The sequence below is a fragment of the Canis lupus genome, chromosome X (genome assembly GCF_011100685.1).
Source record: "Canis lupus familiaris isolate Mischka breed German Shepherd chromosome X, alternate assembly UU_Cfam_GSD_1.0, whole genome shotgun sequence".
NCBI lineage: Eukaryota > Metazoa > Chordata > Mammalia > Carnivora > Canidae > Canis > Canis lupus.
This window is the reverse complement of record NC_049260.1, coordinates 41,782,221-41,794,772: the sequence shown is the minus strand read 5'-3', so window position 1 is coordinate 41,794,772 and position 12,552 is coordinate 41,782,221. Positions and strand designations below refer to the sequence as shown.

The 12,552-nt window shown below is 41.5% G+C and overlaps 1 protein-coding gene across 9 annotated transcripts in view; it reads left to right on the top strand.

Moving 5' to 3' along the window:
* ZNF182 (zinc finger protein 182) overlaps nt 1-12,552 on the top strand; it is a 41,997-nt gene that overhangs the window by 10,870 nt on the left and 18,575 nt on the right. For 2 of the 9 annotated variants that reach the window (XM_038587329.1, XM_038587326.1), the window contains exons 1-3: nt 3,993-4,157; nt 4,398-4,581; nt 5,478-5,536. In XM_038587329.1, the coding sequence (XP_038443257.1) occupies nt 5,522-5,536 (15 nt within the window). In that variant the 5' untranslated portion in view covers nt 3,993-4,157; nt 4,398-4,581; nt 5,478-5,521. Of the gene's footprint in view, nt 1-3,799; nt 3,821-3,986; nt 4,158-4,397; nt 4,582-5,477; nt 5,537-12,552 lie in introns of those variants that run through there. The other 7 variants (XM_038587324.1, XM_038587322.1, XM_038587325.1 and 4 more) reach the window with 6 other exon arrangements.

The window sequence follows — 12,552 nt, the reverse complement described above, 5'->3', positions numbered from 1 at the left end:
TGCATAGTCATTCCCTCATGCTGCTCCACACTACCCACTTTCACTCCACTCTACTCATTCACCTCACCTTTCATCACCCTCCATCTCTCCTTGCTGCATTCACCCACAATTTGTCCTTCATTCACCATTATTCACCCCTGCCCCCAACCAGTCCCATAAGCCCCCGATTTAATGACACTTGCATTGGCCAAGACAGAGAAGTCTGACATATTGTTCAGGATTCATATACAAGTGATGGTATATACTACAAATACCAGTGGCTTCAGAAGAATGGAAGGGGATTCCTCTCTTGGAAGCAAGTAGTTCAGAGCTAGCATGGCAGCTTCAAAGAACTGGCTCGTGTGCTCTGACAAACTCACCTGTTACCTTATGGCCCAAAATGACTCCTCACAATTGGCCACACTAATATAGTTTGTTTGTTTGTTTATTTATTTATTTATTTATTTATTTATTTTTCACACTAATATAGTTTTGATGAAATGTATCTTTTATTTTATTATTTTTTTAAAGATTTTATTTATTCATGAGAGACACAGAGAGAGAGGCAGAGACACAGGCAGAGGGAGAAGCAGGCTCCATGCAGGAGGCCCGATGTGGGACCTGATCTTGGGACTCCAGGATCACGCCCTGGGCCAAAGGCAGGCACTAAACCACTGAGACACCCAGGGATCCCCAGGATCTTTTATTTTAAAATAAGCTCTATGTCCAATGTGGGGCTTGAACTCATAACTCTTAAGATCGAGAGTCACATGCTCTACTGACCAAGCCAGCGAGACACTCCTTGGATGAAATGGCTCTTAAGAGCAATTGTGATAATGACTCACTAGTGAGGGGGGGGGCCTTTGGGTGGGAATGTCACATTTTACAGATTCTGTGGTGGGATCAGTTACTGTTAGCTTTCCATACCCGTCCACCTAGCCATGTGCTGCTTAGACCATGGTATGAGGAGGTTGCACCTGTGGGGACTGACGGCAGAGGATGCCCAGGACAGAGTGGGAGTCCTGGCTCTGCGCAGAAAAGCTGGCCTCACAAAGCTTGTGGTTGTGCATTGTGAACCCTGGGACAGTTTTTGGGGGCCTGTATCCCTGGCTCAGGGACATTTCTGGAGCTGGCATTCACTGTATCCCAATACCCACCAACCCTAAAAGATTCTCTCTACACACAGGGGTATGTGAACAAGGTTGGGGGGATGATATTTGTAAGATGGAAGAGGCCAGGCTGGGATGAGCCCTACAGGTCCAGCCCTTCCTACTTCCCACCTTCTAATGCATTCAGAGAGAACTGACATGTTTTGTACCCAAGAAGTGCTGATCCTTCGGGGAACAAGAGGTAGGAGTTATTCCTCTGTTTCCTCTCTTTGCTTTGTCTGCTAGGAAGCTCCATCTAGATTTCTGATAGAATCATTTCCTTGGCTAGTTTTAATGGTTCTGGGATGAAGACCCTCAGATACTTTCTGGAAGTTGTATTGGATACTAAGTAAACAAAAGAGGAATATTATTGGGTAGAAGTCAAGGATCCAACCTTAGGAAACTGTGTAACATTGGGCAAGTTACTTAGTCTCTCCAGGACTCAGTTTCCTCATCTGACAAATGGAGGCCATGGGACTGTTCACAGATAGTGGGGACTATATGAGTGAAGTAGGTCGTGTCCTGTGCTTTATACAGCATGTGGCACACAGGAGATACTGAGCTAGGTCCGAGCCGCCATTATCACTTTGCTGGGCCTGTTGGCTGAAGCCACACTGTTTTTCCTGCTTTTACCCTTGCCATCTGTAGTCTGTTCTCCAAAGGAGCCTGCAGGTTATCTTTTAATTTTTTTCCTTTTTATTAAAAAAAGCTTAATACTTATACACACCTAATTTTATTTAAATAATCATGATAATAAAACATGTAGTGCTTGCTATGTGCCATGCATTGTTCTAAACATAAATGATACGGGAAAGCTAGGTTCTTGTCTCATGGAGTGGAAGAATGAATCTCACAGACAAAAGCAATAGAAGTTTATTTATTTTATTTTTATTTTATTTTTTATTTTTTTGCGATAGAAGTTTATTAAGCAAAGATACAAAGAAAGCTCTCAGAAGTGAGACAGGTCCTGACAAGAGTTGTGACTGAGGGCTTTTAGTGGCAGTCTTTTATTGAGAAGCTAGCCAGGTAGCCCATGGCCTTGAGATTCTTGTGCAGTCTTAGTTTGAGCAGGGACTGTTGATAATGCCTTAATGACTTATTTCTTTGTGGTCTGGTGAGTTTCTTTGATTATTACTTAGTAACTATTAAAGGGAGATTCTCCCTAACATTTTGGAGCTAGGGAGACAAGTTTCTTTTTGTTTTTGCTGCCCTATCTCTGTTTTCTTGGGATGAGTAGAAGCCTGACTCTAGGGCCTCTCAGTGTCCTTGGGGTTTATGGGAGCCCACAGATTTATGGGAGCCTGACTTTGGGCCTTTACCTTATCTTTCCCTGTCTAGCCCCATCTGCCCCTAACTCATCCTACATCATAATTATCAATTCATTTGTCACTGTCCCCGTTTTTTGGATGAGGAAACAGCACAGAGGAGAGTTCTGCCCTAGTTAGTTACAAAGCTGGTAGGTGGGGGTTTGAAACCAGGCTGTCTCCATCGTGTTTGTTTGGTTCTGTCCTCTCCCTTGCTGTATTCCCAAGGTCTAGAATACTGTCCTACAGGAAGTGCTTAAGCAAATCTCGGTGGAGCTCATGTTCTAGTGGTCCAAGACTCGCAATAAACAATGAGAGAGATTGCTTCTGAGGGGGTCTTTTAAAAATCTTTCCTCTGGGCAGCCCCGGTGGCTGAGTGGTTTAGTGCTGCCTTCTGCCCCGAGTGTGATCCTGGAGACCTGGGATCGAATCCCATGTCATGTCAGGCTCCCTGCATGGGGCCTGCTTCTCCCTCTGCCTCTCTCTCTCTCTCTCTGTGTCTGTCATGAATAAATAAATAAGATCTTAAAAAAAATCTTTCCCCTTTTACGCCTTCGCATTCTGTCTAGAATGAAGCATGAGCTCTGTTCCTGGCAAAGGAGGTCCTGTGCATCTGGCACCCACCTGCCTCTCCCTCCCTCACACCTCCTACGCTCCCAACACACTGCCAGTTTCCATTCCTCCAACACATGGAATTAGATCCCACTTCCGGGCCTTTGCAACAAGATGTGCCCTCCATCAGAAAGTTCATTGCTCGGATCCCTGGGTGGCTCAGTGGTTTAGCACCTGCCTTTGGCCCAGGGCGTGATCCTGGAGTCCTGGGATCGAGTCCCACGTCGGGGTCCCTGCATGGAGCCTGCTTCCGTCTGTGTCTCTGCCTCTCTCTCTCTCTGTGTCTCTCATGAATAAATAAAACATCTTAAAAAAAAAAAAAGAATGGTCATAGCTTCAGCTATTTGTGTGGCCAGCTCCTTTTGGTCAGCAAAATTGTCACCTCCGAGGAAAGGATTTCGTTCCTGGCCATCCAGAGAAAGCAACCCGTCAGCCCCTGCTTAACACATTCCCTTCACCCCAGGGTGTGAGAATCCTAGGTCGCCGTTTATTTATTCTTCAGCTTGTTTTTTATGCCGTCCCTCAAAACTCCCAGCTCTAGACACTGGAGGGAGCCAGTGTGATCTTTCTCCACCTCCCAGCCTTTGTGCACGCCGCGCAGTTCTGCCACGCATCCCGGCTTCCTATTCAGTTACACCTGTACACCCGATGCTGCCCTTCGGGTTCAAGACACCAAATTCCCGCCCGCCAGAATTTTCCTCAATTGGGCAATTCCCCTCCCTGCCATAAGGAAAATGGTTTTCGAAGTCTCAGGAATGACAGCCTCGGCAGAACAAAGTAAACACCTGCCCCACGCAGCAGCCCTCGAGGGGAAGAGGCCCCGTGGGCGCGGCCATCTCAAGGCAGGGACCGCGCGGGTGCGGCCATCTTCCCTCCGCGCAGGCGCCGCGGCCCCGCCGCGTTCGCGTGGGGCCAGGGGGAGGGGGGCGAGAGGGGGCCCAGTGGTGACTATTGGCGGACGCGGGCTCAAAGCCCCCACTGAGCGTGCGCACGCCCAGCTGCTGCAGCCCTGTAGGCTGCGGAGACCGAGTCGGTCCCGAAGCGGAAGTGCTTTTCGGAGCCAGTTCTTGTACTGGTCTTCTCTGCAGTGAGCAGAAAATCTATTGTCGAGAGGGTGAGAGGGGGGTGGGGGTTGAGAGGGCGAGCGCTAGAGGTGATGGGCTGTGATGGGGACTTCTGCGGGGGATGAACGAAGGGGGATTTGGTGGTGGGGGGTCATTGATGTGGGGAGTTAGGGGGTGATGGGGTGATGGGAGACCGATTGAAGGTCTCTGGGCACGATAGTGAACAAAGTTATGGGACTAGTCAGGGTTGAATGGGGCTTGCTAAACGTTGACTTTTACACATTTTCCAGCACAGTGACCTGCGCTAAGGGTTCATACGCACTTCTCAGGCCCCTCCTTAGGCGCGCCCCCCTCTCTGCCCCTCTCCCCTTGCCCACGCGCCCCAGGGTAGGGGCCTGGTGTGAATACAACCTCTGAAGTGAATCTGCACCCGAAGGCTTCCTTCTGACTCCTGGGCAAGCCGGCCCCAGTGAGGTGAGGAGAAGGAAGAGGCACCTGAGAGGACTCACCTCAGAGCTTAAAGCTTGGGGTTTGGGGGGCGGGGTGGGAGACACTAGTGCTACGGGGTCTGCGGGGGGTGGGGCGGGGGGGTGGGATCGTCGGGATTCAAATATCACGAGGATGATAGTTTTCAAAGTTCAGTGTTCTTGGTGTTTAACAAATGCTAGCACATTTGAATTACAGATTAATTAAAAATAGAGGGAAAGAAAATCAAAAGGAATTGATTTTATCCCCCTAAATTTAAACGTCCATTCTTAGACAGTTTTTAGTGTGTATTAGGGGTATGCATTTTTAAACATTTCACATATAGTTTGAAATGAGTTCCTGCAGTTTTATAACCTACTTTTTTTTCATTCAGAAGTTTACTGTGATTCAGCTTAAAAATTTATTGTGACATTTTAAAAACTTTTAATTTAGAAATATGTACAGAAAAGTACACAGATACTAAAGTATACAGTTCCATACAATATTTTAATAGCTGTGTAGCATTTCTTCCCTTGTATTTTCTTAATAATCTCTTATCTTGAGTCATATAAGGTTAATTTTGGCATCTATAAAGTCAGAGATGAGATGAAGGTACTTATAGAGGAATCGTGATACATTAGAATGCATTATTTCATTAAGGAAAATGGCTGGAAATACAATTTTTGGGTCAGTACACAAGTGTATATAGGAAAAAATCTTTTGTGTTAGATGCTTATGTGAGGAAGAGTCAAGAATACACAGGTGGGTGTTCAAACCACAAGGGTGCCCAAACTTCCACAGATTGGCTTCATTCCCAGCCAATGAGGGTATTTCTAGGCAGATAGTTCCGGGCAGATAAGCCTGATGAGTACTCTCATATGCTGTACACTTCTCCATTCTTCCAGTTCAGCCTTCACACGTCTCTGCCTTTTCCCAAGAAGAGCAGGAAATGGCCAAGTCCCAGGTAAGTATGTTGTCTGTTCCTCCCCACCGCACCCCCCCCCCCCTTTTTGAACCATGGATGTGATGAGCTATGTAGGAATTTCTGACATAAATAGGAAATTATTTGTAAATAAGCATTAGGATTGGGAAATGAGAGGCAGCCGCAAGGCCAAGTTAGAATGTAGACATGGAGGACTTAGGATGTAACATATACTAACATTGACTTACAGATATCTCTTTGAGCCTCTGGCTGCCAGAGGGAAACTTAACTAGGAAGCTGGCTCCCCTTAGTTATCAGGAGAGAGCACACCGAGTCCTCAGGGAAGTAAAGGTTTCCTGTAATTGCCTTCCAAGGCATTTCTTTTCTGAGTCTTCATATGGATGGTGGAATTGTCTTCAGCCACAGCAGTGATAAATGCAATCCCTGGTTTCCTGCAGATATTTCTTATGGCATTCCTCAGTGAGCTGAAGACACAATGTCAAAGTGGAATTTGGGAATGAAATATCTTAGGGAACTTGCTTTTCTTGGAATCGTTTTCCTGACGTAATTTTATAAGTCAGACTTAGGATTTTCACTTGGCCAAGAGACAGAGTCCTGTAGGTGCTCACAGCCAGCCATCTTTTTCTATTCACTTAAAAAATGTTTAAAATTAGTGTGCATTAGTAATTGTTTTTGTTGTTATTGTCCAGTACAATAAATGTGAACACATTTGGCATTGTTAAAGTCAGTGCTGGGATGAAGGTATGTCACCAATACAGATTGGTGTAACTAATCTATGGGATAGAGAATGGTTTCATCAGGCCAAAAAAAAAATGCCTTATGCTACCCCTTTATGTCTAATCCTTCCCCACCTATAACTTCAGGCAACCACAGATTTGTTCTGTGTCACTATAGTTTAATCTTCAAGAATGTCATATAAAGGAATCATATGGCACGTAACCTTTTTTAAAAAAATTAAATGATCTTTTGAGATAATCCACTGATGTGCAATTATAAAAATAATACAGAGAAATCCTGTGTATCCTTTACCTAGTTTCCCCCAATGGTACATCTTAACAAAGCTATGGTATAATGTCATGACCAGGATGTTGACTGTGATATGGTCAAGACATAGTTCCACCACCAGAAAGATCCCTTATGTTGCCCTTTTATTGCTAAATCCACCCCTTTTCCCCAGTCCTTCCATTCTTAGTTAGACTCCTGGGAAATACCATTCTCCATTTCTAGAATTTTGTCATTTCAAGAATGTGATAAAAAAAAATCAAATCATAGAGTGTGTGACCTTTTGAAACTGAGGGTATTTTACTTGCTGTAGTTCCCTGGAGACTGAGATAAGTTGTGTGTATCAGTTCTTTTTTTTATTGCTGGATAGTATTTATGGTATAGAGGTACCACAGCTTATCTATCCATTCTCCTGTTGAAAGACATTTGAATTGTTTCCAGGTTTTGGAAATTATGAGTACAACTAAACATTCATACATAGGTTTTTGTGTGAACATATGTTTTCATTTCTCTAGAATAAATATTGGATTGCTGGGTCATACGGTAAGTGTATGTTTAACTTTTTAAGAATCTGCCAAACTGTTTTCCAGAATGGTTGAGTCATTTTTCATTTCCACCAGCAACGTATAAGAATTCCAGTTGCTTCACATTTTTGCCAGCACAGGATATTGTCAGCATTTTTAATTTTAGTCATTCTAGCAGTATAGTTGGTATCTCATCATGGCTTTAATTTGCATTTCACTAATAGCTAGTGATGTTTAAGATCTTTATATATGCTTATTTACTTTTCGTATATCCTCTTTGATGAAGTGTGCAATCAGCTCTTCTGCCTATTTAAAATTGGATTTTTTGTTTTCTCACTATTGAGACTTGAGAGTTATTTATATAGTCTGTGTACAAGTCCTTTGTCAGATACATAGTTTGTATGGTTTTTCTTTTAATTCTCTTAACTCTCTTCACAGAGTAAGAATTTTTAATTTTGAAAATGTCCAGTTTATGAATTATTTCCTTTATGTGTTGTGATTTTGGTGTCAGGTTTAAGAACTCTCTGCTGGATTCTAGGTCGTGAAGATTTTTTCCAATTCTATAAGTTTCATAGTTTAAAATTTTACATTTAGGCCTATGATCTCTTTTGAATTAATTTTTATATAAGGTGTGGAGATTAGGTTGAGGGTTATTATTTTGTATATGGAATTCCATTTGTTCCAACCCCATTTGTTGAAAGGATCATTTTTCTCTTTTGAATTGCTTTTGGAGTTTTGTCATAAATCAGTTGACCATATTTGTGGATCTATATTCGGACTCTGTTCTATTGATCTATATATCTTACCTAACCCTTTGCCAGTACCATGCTTTTTTTTAAGTTTTCATTTAAATTCCAGTTGGTTAACATGCAGCTGTTTCCATAATTTGGCTATCGTAGATAATGTTGCTATAAACATTGGGGTGCAGATATCCCTTTGAATTAGCATTTTTAAAAAGATTTTATTTATTTATTCATCAGAGACATCAGAGACACGGGGCGGGGCAGAGACACAGGCAGAGGGAGAAGCAGGCTCCCCGCAAAAGCCCGATGTGGGACCCAATCCTGGATCCCGGGATCATGCCCTGAGCCGAAGGCAGATGCTCAATTGCTGAGCCACCTAGGCGTCCCAGTATTTTTTTATTCTTTGGGTAAATACCTAGTAGTGTGGTTGCTGGATTGTAGAATAGGTCTATTTTTAAATTTTTGAGGAACCTCCATACTGTTTTCCAGAGTGGCTGCACCAGTTTGCATTCCCACCCACAGTACAAGAGGGTTCCCCTTTCTCCACAACCTCACTAACACCTGTTTTTTTAAAAAATGTTTTAAAGATTTTATTTATTTGAGAGTGCAGGAGCACGGGTGGGGGAGGGACAGAGAAAGAAGCAGACTCCCCACTGAGCAGGGGGCCCCCTCCAAAAAAAAAGCTGAAGACAGATGCTTAACCCACTGAGCCATCCAGGCACCCAACACTTGCTGTTTTTTTATGATTGTTGATTTTAGCCATTCTGACAGGTGTGAGGGGATAACTTATTGTAGTTTTGATTTCCATTTTACTGATGATCAGTGATGTTGAGTGTCTTTTCACGTGTCTCTTAGCCATCTGGATGTCTTCTTTTGAAAAAAGTCTATTGTCTTCTGCCCATTTTTTTTTTAAAGATTTATATATTTGAGAGAGAGCGAGTGTGCAGAGGAGAGGGGCAAAGGGAGCGAGACAGAGAGAATCCCAAGCAGACAGTGTGATGAGCATGGAGCCCAATACAGGGCTCTATCTCACAACCCTGAGATCATGGCTTGAGCTGAAACCAAGATTGGATGATTAACCGATTGTGCCACCCAGGTGCTCCTTCTGCCCATTTTTAAAATTGGATTATTTGTTTTTGGGGTGTTGAGTTTTGTTAATTTGTTATAGGTTTTGGATACTAACCCTTTTTCAGATATGTCATTTGCACATATATTCCCCCATTCTGTAAGTTGTTTTTTAGTTATGTTGATTGTTTCCTTCACTGTGCAGAAGCCTTTTATTTTGTTGAAGTCCCAATAGTTCATTTTTGCTTTTGTTTCCCTTGCCTCGGGAGACATACCTAGAAAGCTGTTTCTGCCCATGTCAAAGAAGTTACTGCTGGTGTTCTCTTCTAGGATTTCTATGGTTTTGTGTCTCACATTTCATCTATTTTGAATTTATTTTTGTGTATGATACAAGAAAGTGATCTGGTTTTATTCTTTTACATGTTGCCTTCCAGTTTTCCCAACACCATTTGTAGAATGCAAATTCCTGCTTTGTCCAAGATTAATTCACCATATAGTGTGGGCTTATTTCTGGGGTTTCTCATCAGTTCTGTTGATCTATGTGCCTACTTTTGTGCCAGCACCATACTGTTTTGATTACTATAGCTTTATAATATAACTTGAAATCTGGAATTGTGATGCTTCCAGCTTTGTGTTTCTTTTTCAAGGTTGCTTTGGCTATTCGGGGCCTTTTGCGGTTCCATACAAATTTTAGGATTGTTTGTTCTAGCTCTGTGAAAAATGCTGTTGGTATTTTGATAGGGATTGCGTTAAATGTGTAGATTGTGCTTTGGGTAGTATAGGCATTTTAACAATATTTGCTTTTCCAAACTATATGCACAGAATGTCTTTCCATTTCTTTGTGTCATCTCCACAATTTCTTTTTTTTTTAAGATTTATTATTGGAGAGAGGGAGAGAGAGTGGGCGAGCAGGAGGAAGGCGCAGAGGGACAGGGACAATCTCAAGCAGGCACCACGTTGAGCATAGAGCCTGATGTGGGGCTTGATCTCACAACCCCGAGATAATGACCCGAGCCGAAATCAAGAGTCTTAGCCCTAGCTGACTGAGCTATCCAGGCACCCCTGTCTTTCCATTTCTTTGTGTCATCTTCAATGTCTTTTATCAGTATTTTAGTTTTCAGAGTTCAGGTCTTTTACCTCTTTGGTTAGGTTTATTCCTAGGTATCTTACTGTTTTTGGTGCAGTTGTAAATTGATTCCTTAATTTTCTTCTGCTGCTTCATTATTGGTAAATAGAAATGTAACAGATTTTTGTACATTGATTTAGTATCCTGAGACTTTACTGAATTTGTGTATCAGTTCTAGCAGTGTTTTGGTGGAGTCTTTCAAGTTTTCTATAGACACAAAAAAAAAAAAAAAAAAAAAAAAAAAAAAAAAAAGTTTTCTATAGACAGTGTCATGTCATCTGCGAGTAGTGAAAATTTTACTTTTTCTTGCCAATTTGGATGCTTTTTATTTATTTTTGTTCTCTGATTGCAGTGGCTAGGACTTCCAGTACTCAGGTAAATAAAAGTGGAAAAGTAGATATCTCTGTCTTGTTCCTGACTATAGAGGAGAAGCTCTCAGTTTTTCCCCATTGAGGATGATTTTAGCTGTTGGTTTTTCATAGATGGCCTTTATGATGTTGAGGTATGTTCCCTCTAAACCTACTTTGTTGAGAGTTTTTATTATGAATGGATATTGTACTTTGTCGAATGCTTTTTCTGCATCTATTGAAATGATCATATGGTTCTTATCCTTTGTTTTATTAATGTGATGTATCACATTGATTGATTTGTGAACACTGAACCACCCTCACAACCCAGGAGTAAATTACACTTGATTGTGGTGAATGATTTTTTTACTGTATTGTTGGATTTCGTTTGCTAGTATTTTATTAAGAATTTTTACATCCATGTGAATTCATCAGGGATATTTGGTCTATAGTTCTCTTTTTTAGTGGTGTCTTTATCTGGTTTTGGTATCAGGGTAATGCTGGCTTCCTAGAATGAATTTATAAGTTTTCCTTCCTTTTCTATTTTTGGAATAGTTTTAGAAGAATAGGTAGTAACTCTTCTTTAAATGTTTGGTAAAAAAATTTGTCTGTGAAGCCATCTGGTCCTGGACTTCTTAGTATATGTGCTGCCGAAGTGAACACTCTGGACTTTGTTTGTTGGGAATTTTTTGATTACTAATTCAATTTCCTTGCTGGTTAGGGTCTGTTCAAGTTCTCTATTTCTTCTGTTTCAGTTTTGGTAGCTTATATGTTTGTAGGAATTTATCCGTTTCTTCTAGGTTGTCCAATTTGTTGGCATATAGTTTTTCATAATATTCTCTTATAATTGATTTCCATGCTGTTAGTTGTGATCTCTCCACTTGGATTTGTGTTTTTATTTATTTGGGTCCTTTCTCTTTTCTTTTTGGTAAGTCTGGCAAGAGGTTTATCAATTTTATTAATTTTTTCAAAGAACCAGCTCCTCATTTCATTGAACTGTTCTATTGTTTTGTTTTTTTTTTAGTTTCTGTATCATTTATTTCTGCTCTAATCTTTATTATTTCCTTGTTTCTGCTAGCTTTGGGCTTCATTTGTTGTTGTTTTTCTAGCTCCTTTAGGTGTAAGGTTAGGTTTTTTATTTGAGTTTTTTTCTTGCTCTTTTTTGAAGATTTTATTTATTTATTCGAGAGACACAGAGAGAGAGAGGGGCAGAGACATAGGCAGAGGGAGAAGCAGGCTCCCTGTGGGGAGCCTGACAGCGGACTCGATCCCAGGACCCTGAGTTCACGCCCTGAGCTGAAGGCGGATGCTCAACCACTGAGCCCCCTAGGTGTCCCTTTTATCTTGCTTCTTGATATAGGCTTGTATTGGTATATAATCCCCCCTTAGGTCTGCTTTTGCTGCATCCCAAAGGTTTTGGACCTTTATGTTTTAATTTTCATTTGTTTCTGTGTATTTTTTTAAATTTCTTCTTTGATTTCCTGGTTGACCCATTCATTGGGAGCATATTGTTTAAACTCCATATGTTTGTGGTCTTAAGAGATTTTTTCTTGTGGTTGACTTCAAGTTTCATAGCATTGTAGTCAATCTTTTTGTATTTGTTGAGTCCTATCTTGTGACCTAATCTGTGATTTATTCTGGAGAATCTCCCATATGCACTTGAGATTTTTTTTAAATTTAATCATGATAGGCATAGAGAAAGAGAGGCAGAGACACAGGCAGAGGGAGAAGCAGGCTCCATGCCAGGAGCCTGATGCGGGACTCGATCCCAGGACTCCAGGATCGTGCCCTGGGCCAAAGGCAGGCGCTAAACCCCTGAGCCACCCAGGGATCCCCTCCCATATGCACTTAAAAAGAATATATATTCTGCTGTTTTGGGATGGAATGTTTGAATATATCTGTAAGTCTATCTGGTCCAGTGTGTCATTCAAAGCCATTGTTTCCTTGTTGATTTTCTGTCCCTTGATGTAAGTGAGGTGTTAATATCCTCTACTATTATTATCAATTAGTTTCTTTATGTTTGTTATTAATCGTTTTATATATTTCAGTGCTCCCAGGTTGGAAGCATAAATACTTTCAATTGTTCTATCTTCTTGTTGGATTGTCCCGTTTATTATGCTATAGTGCCCTTCTTCTCTTGTTACAGTCTTTGTTTTAAAGTTTAGTTTGTTCAGTATAAGTAGTTACTCTGGCTTTCTGTTGACATTCATTTATGTGATAAATTTTTCTT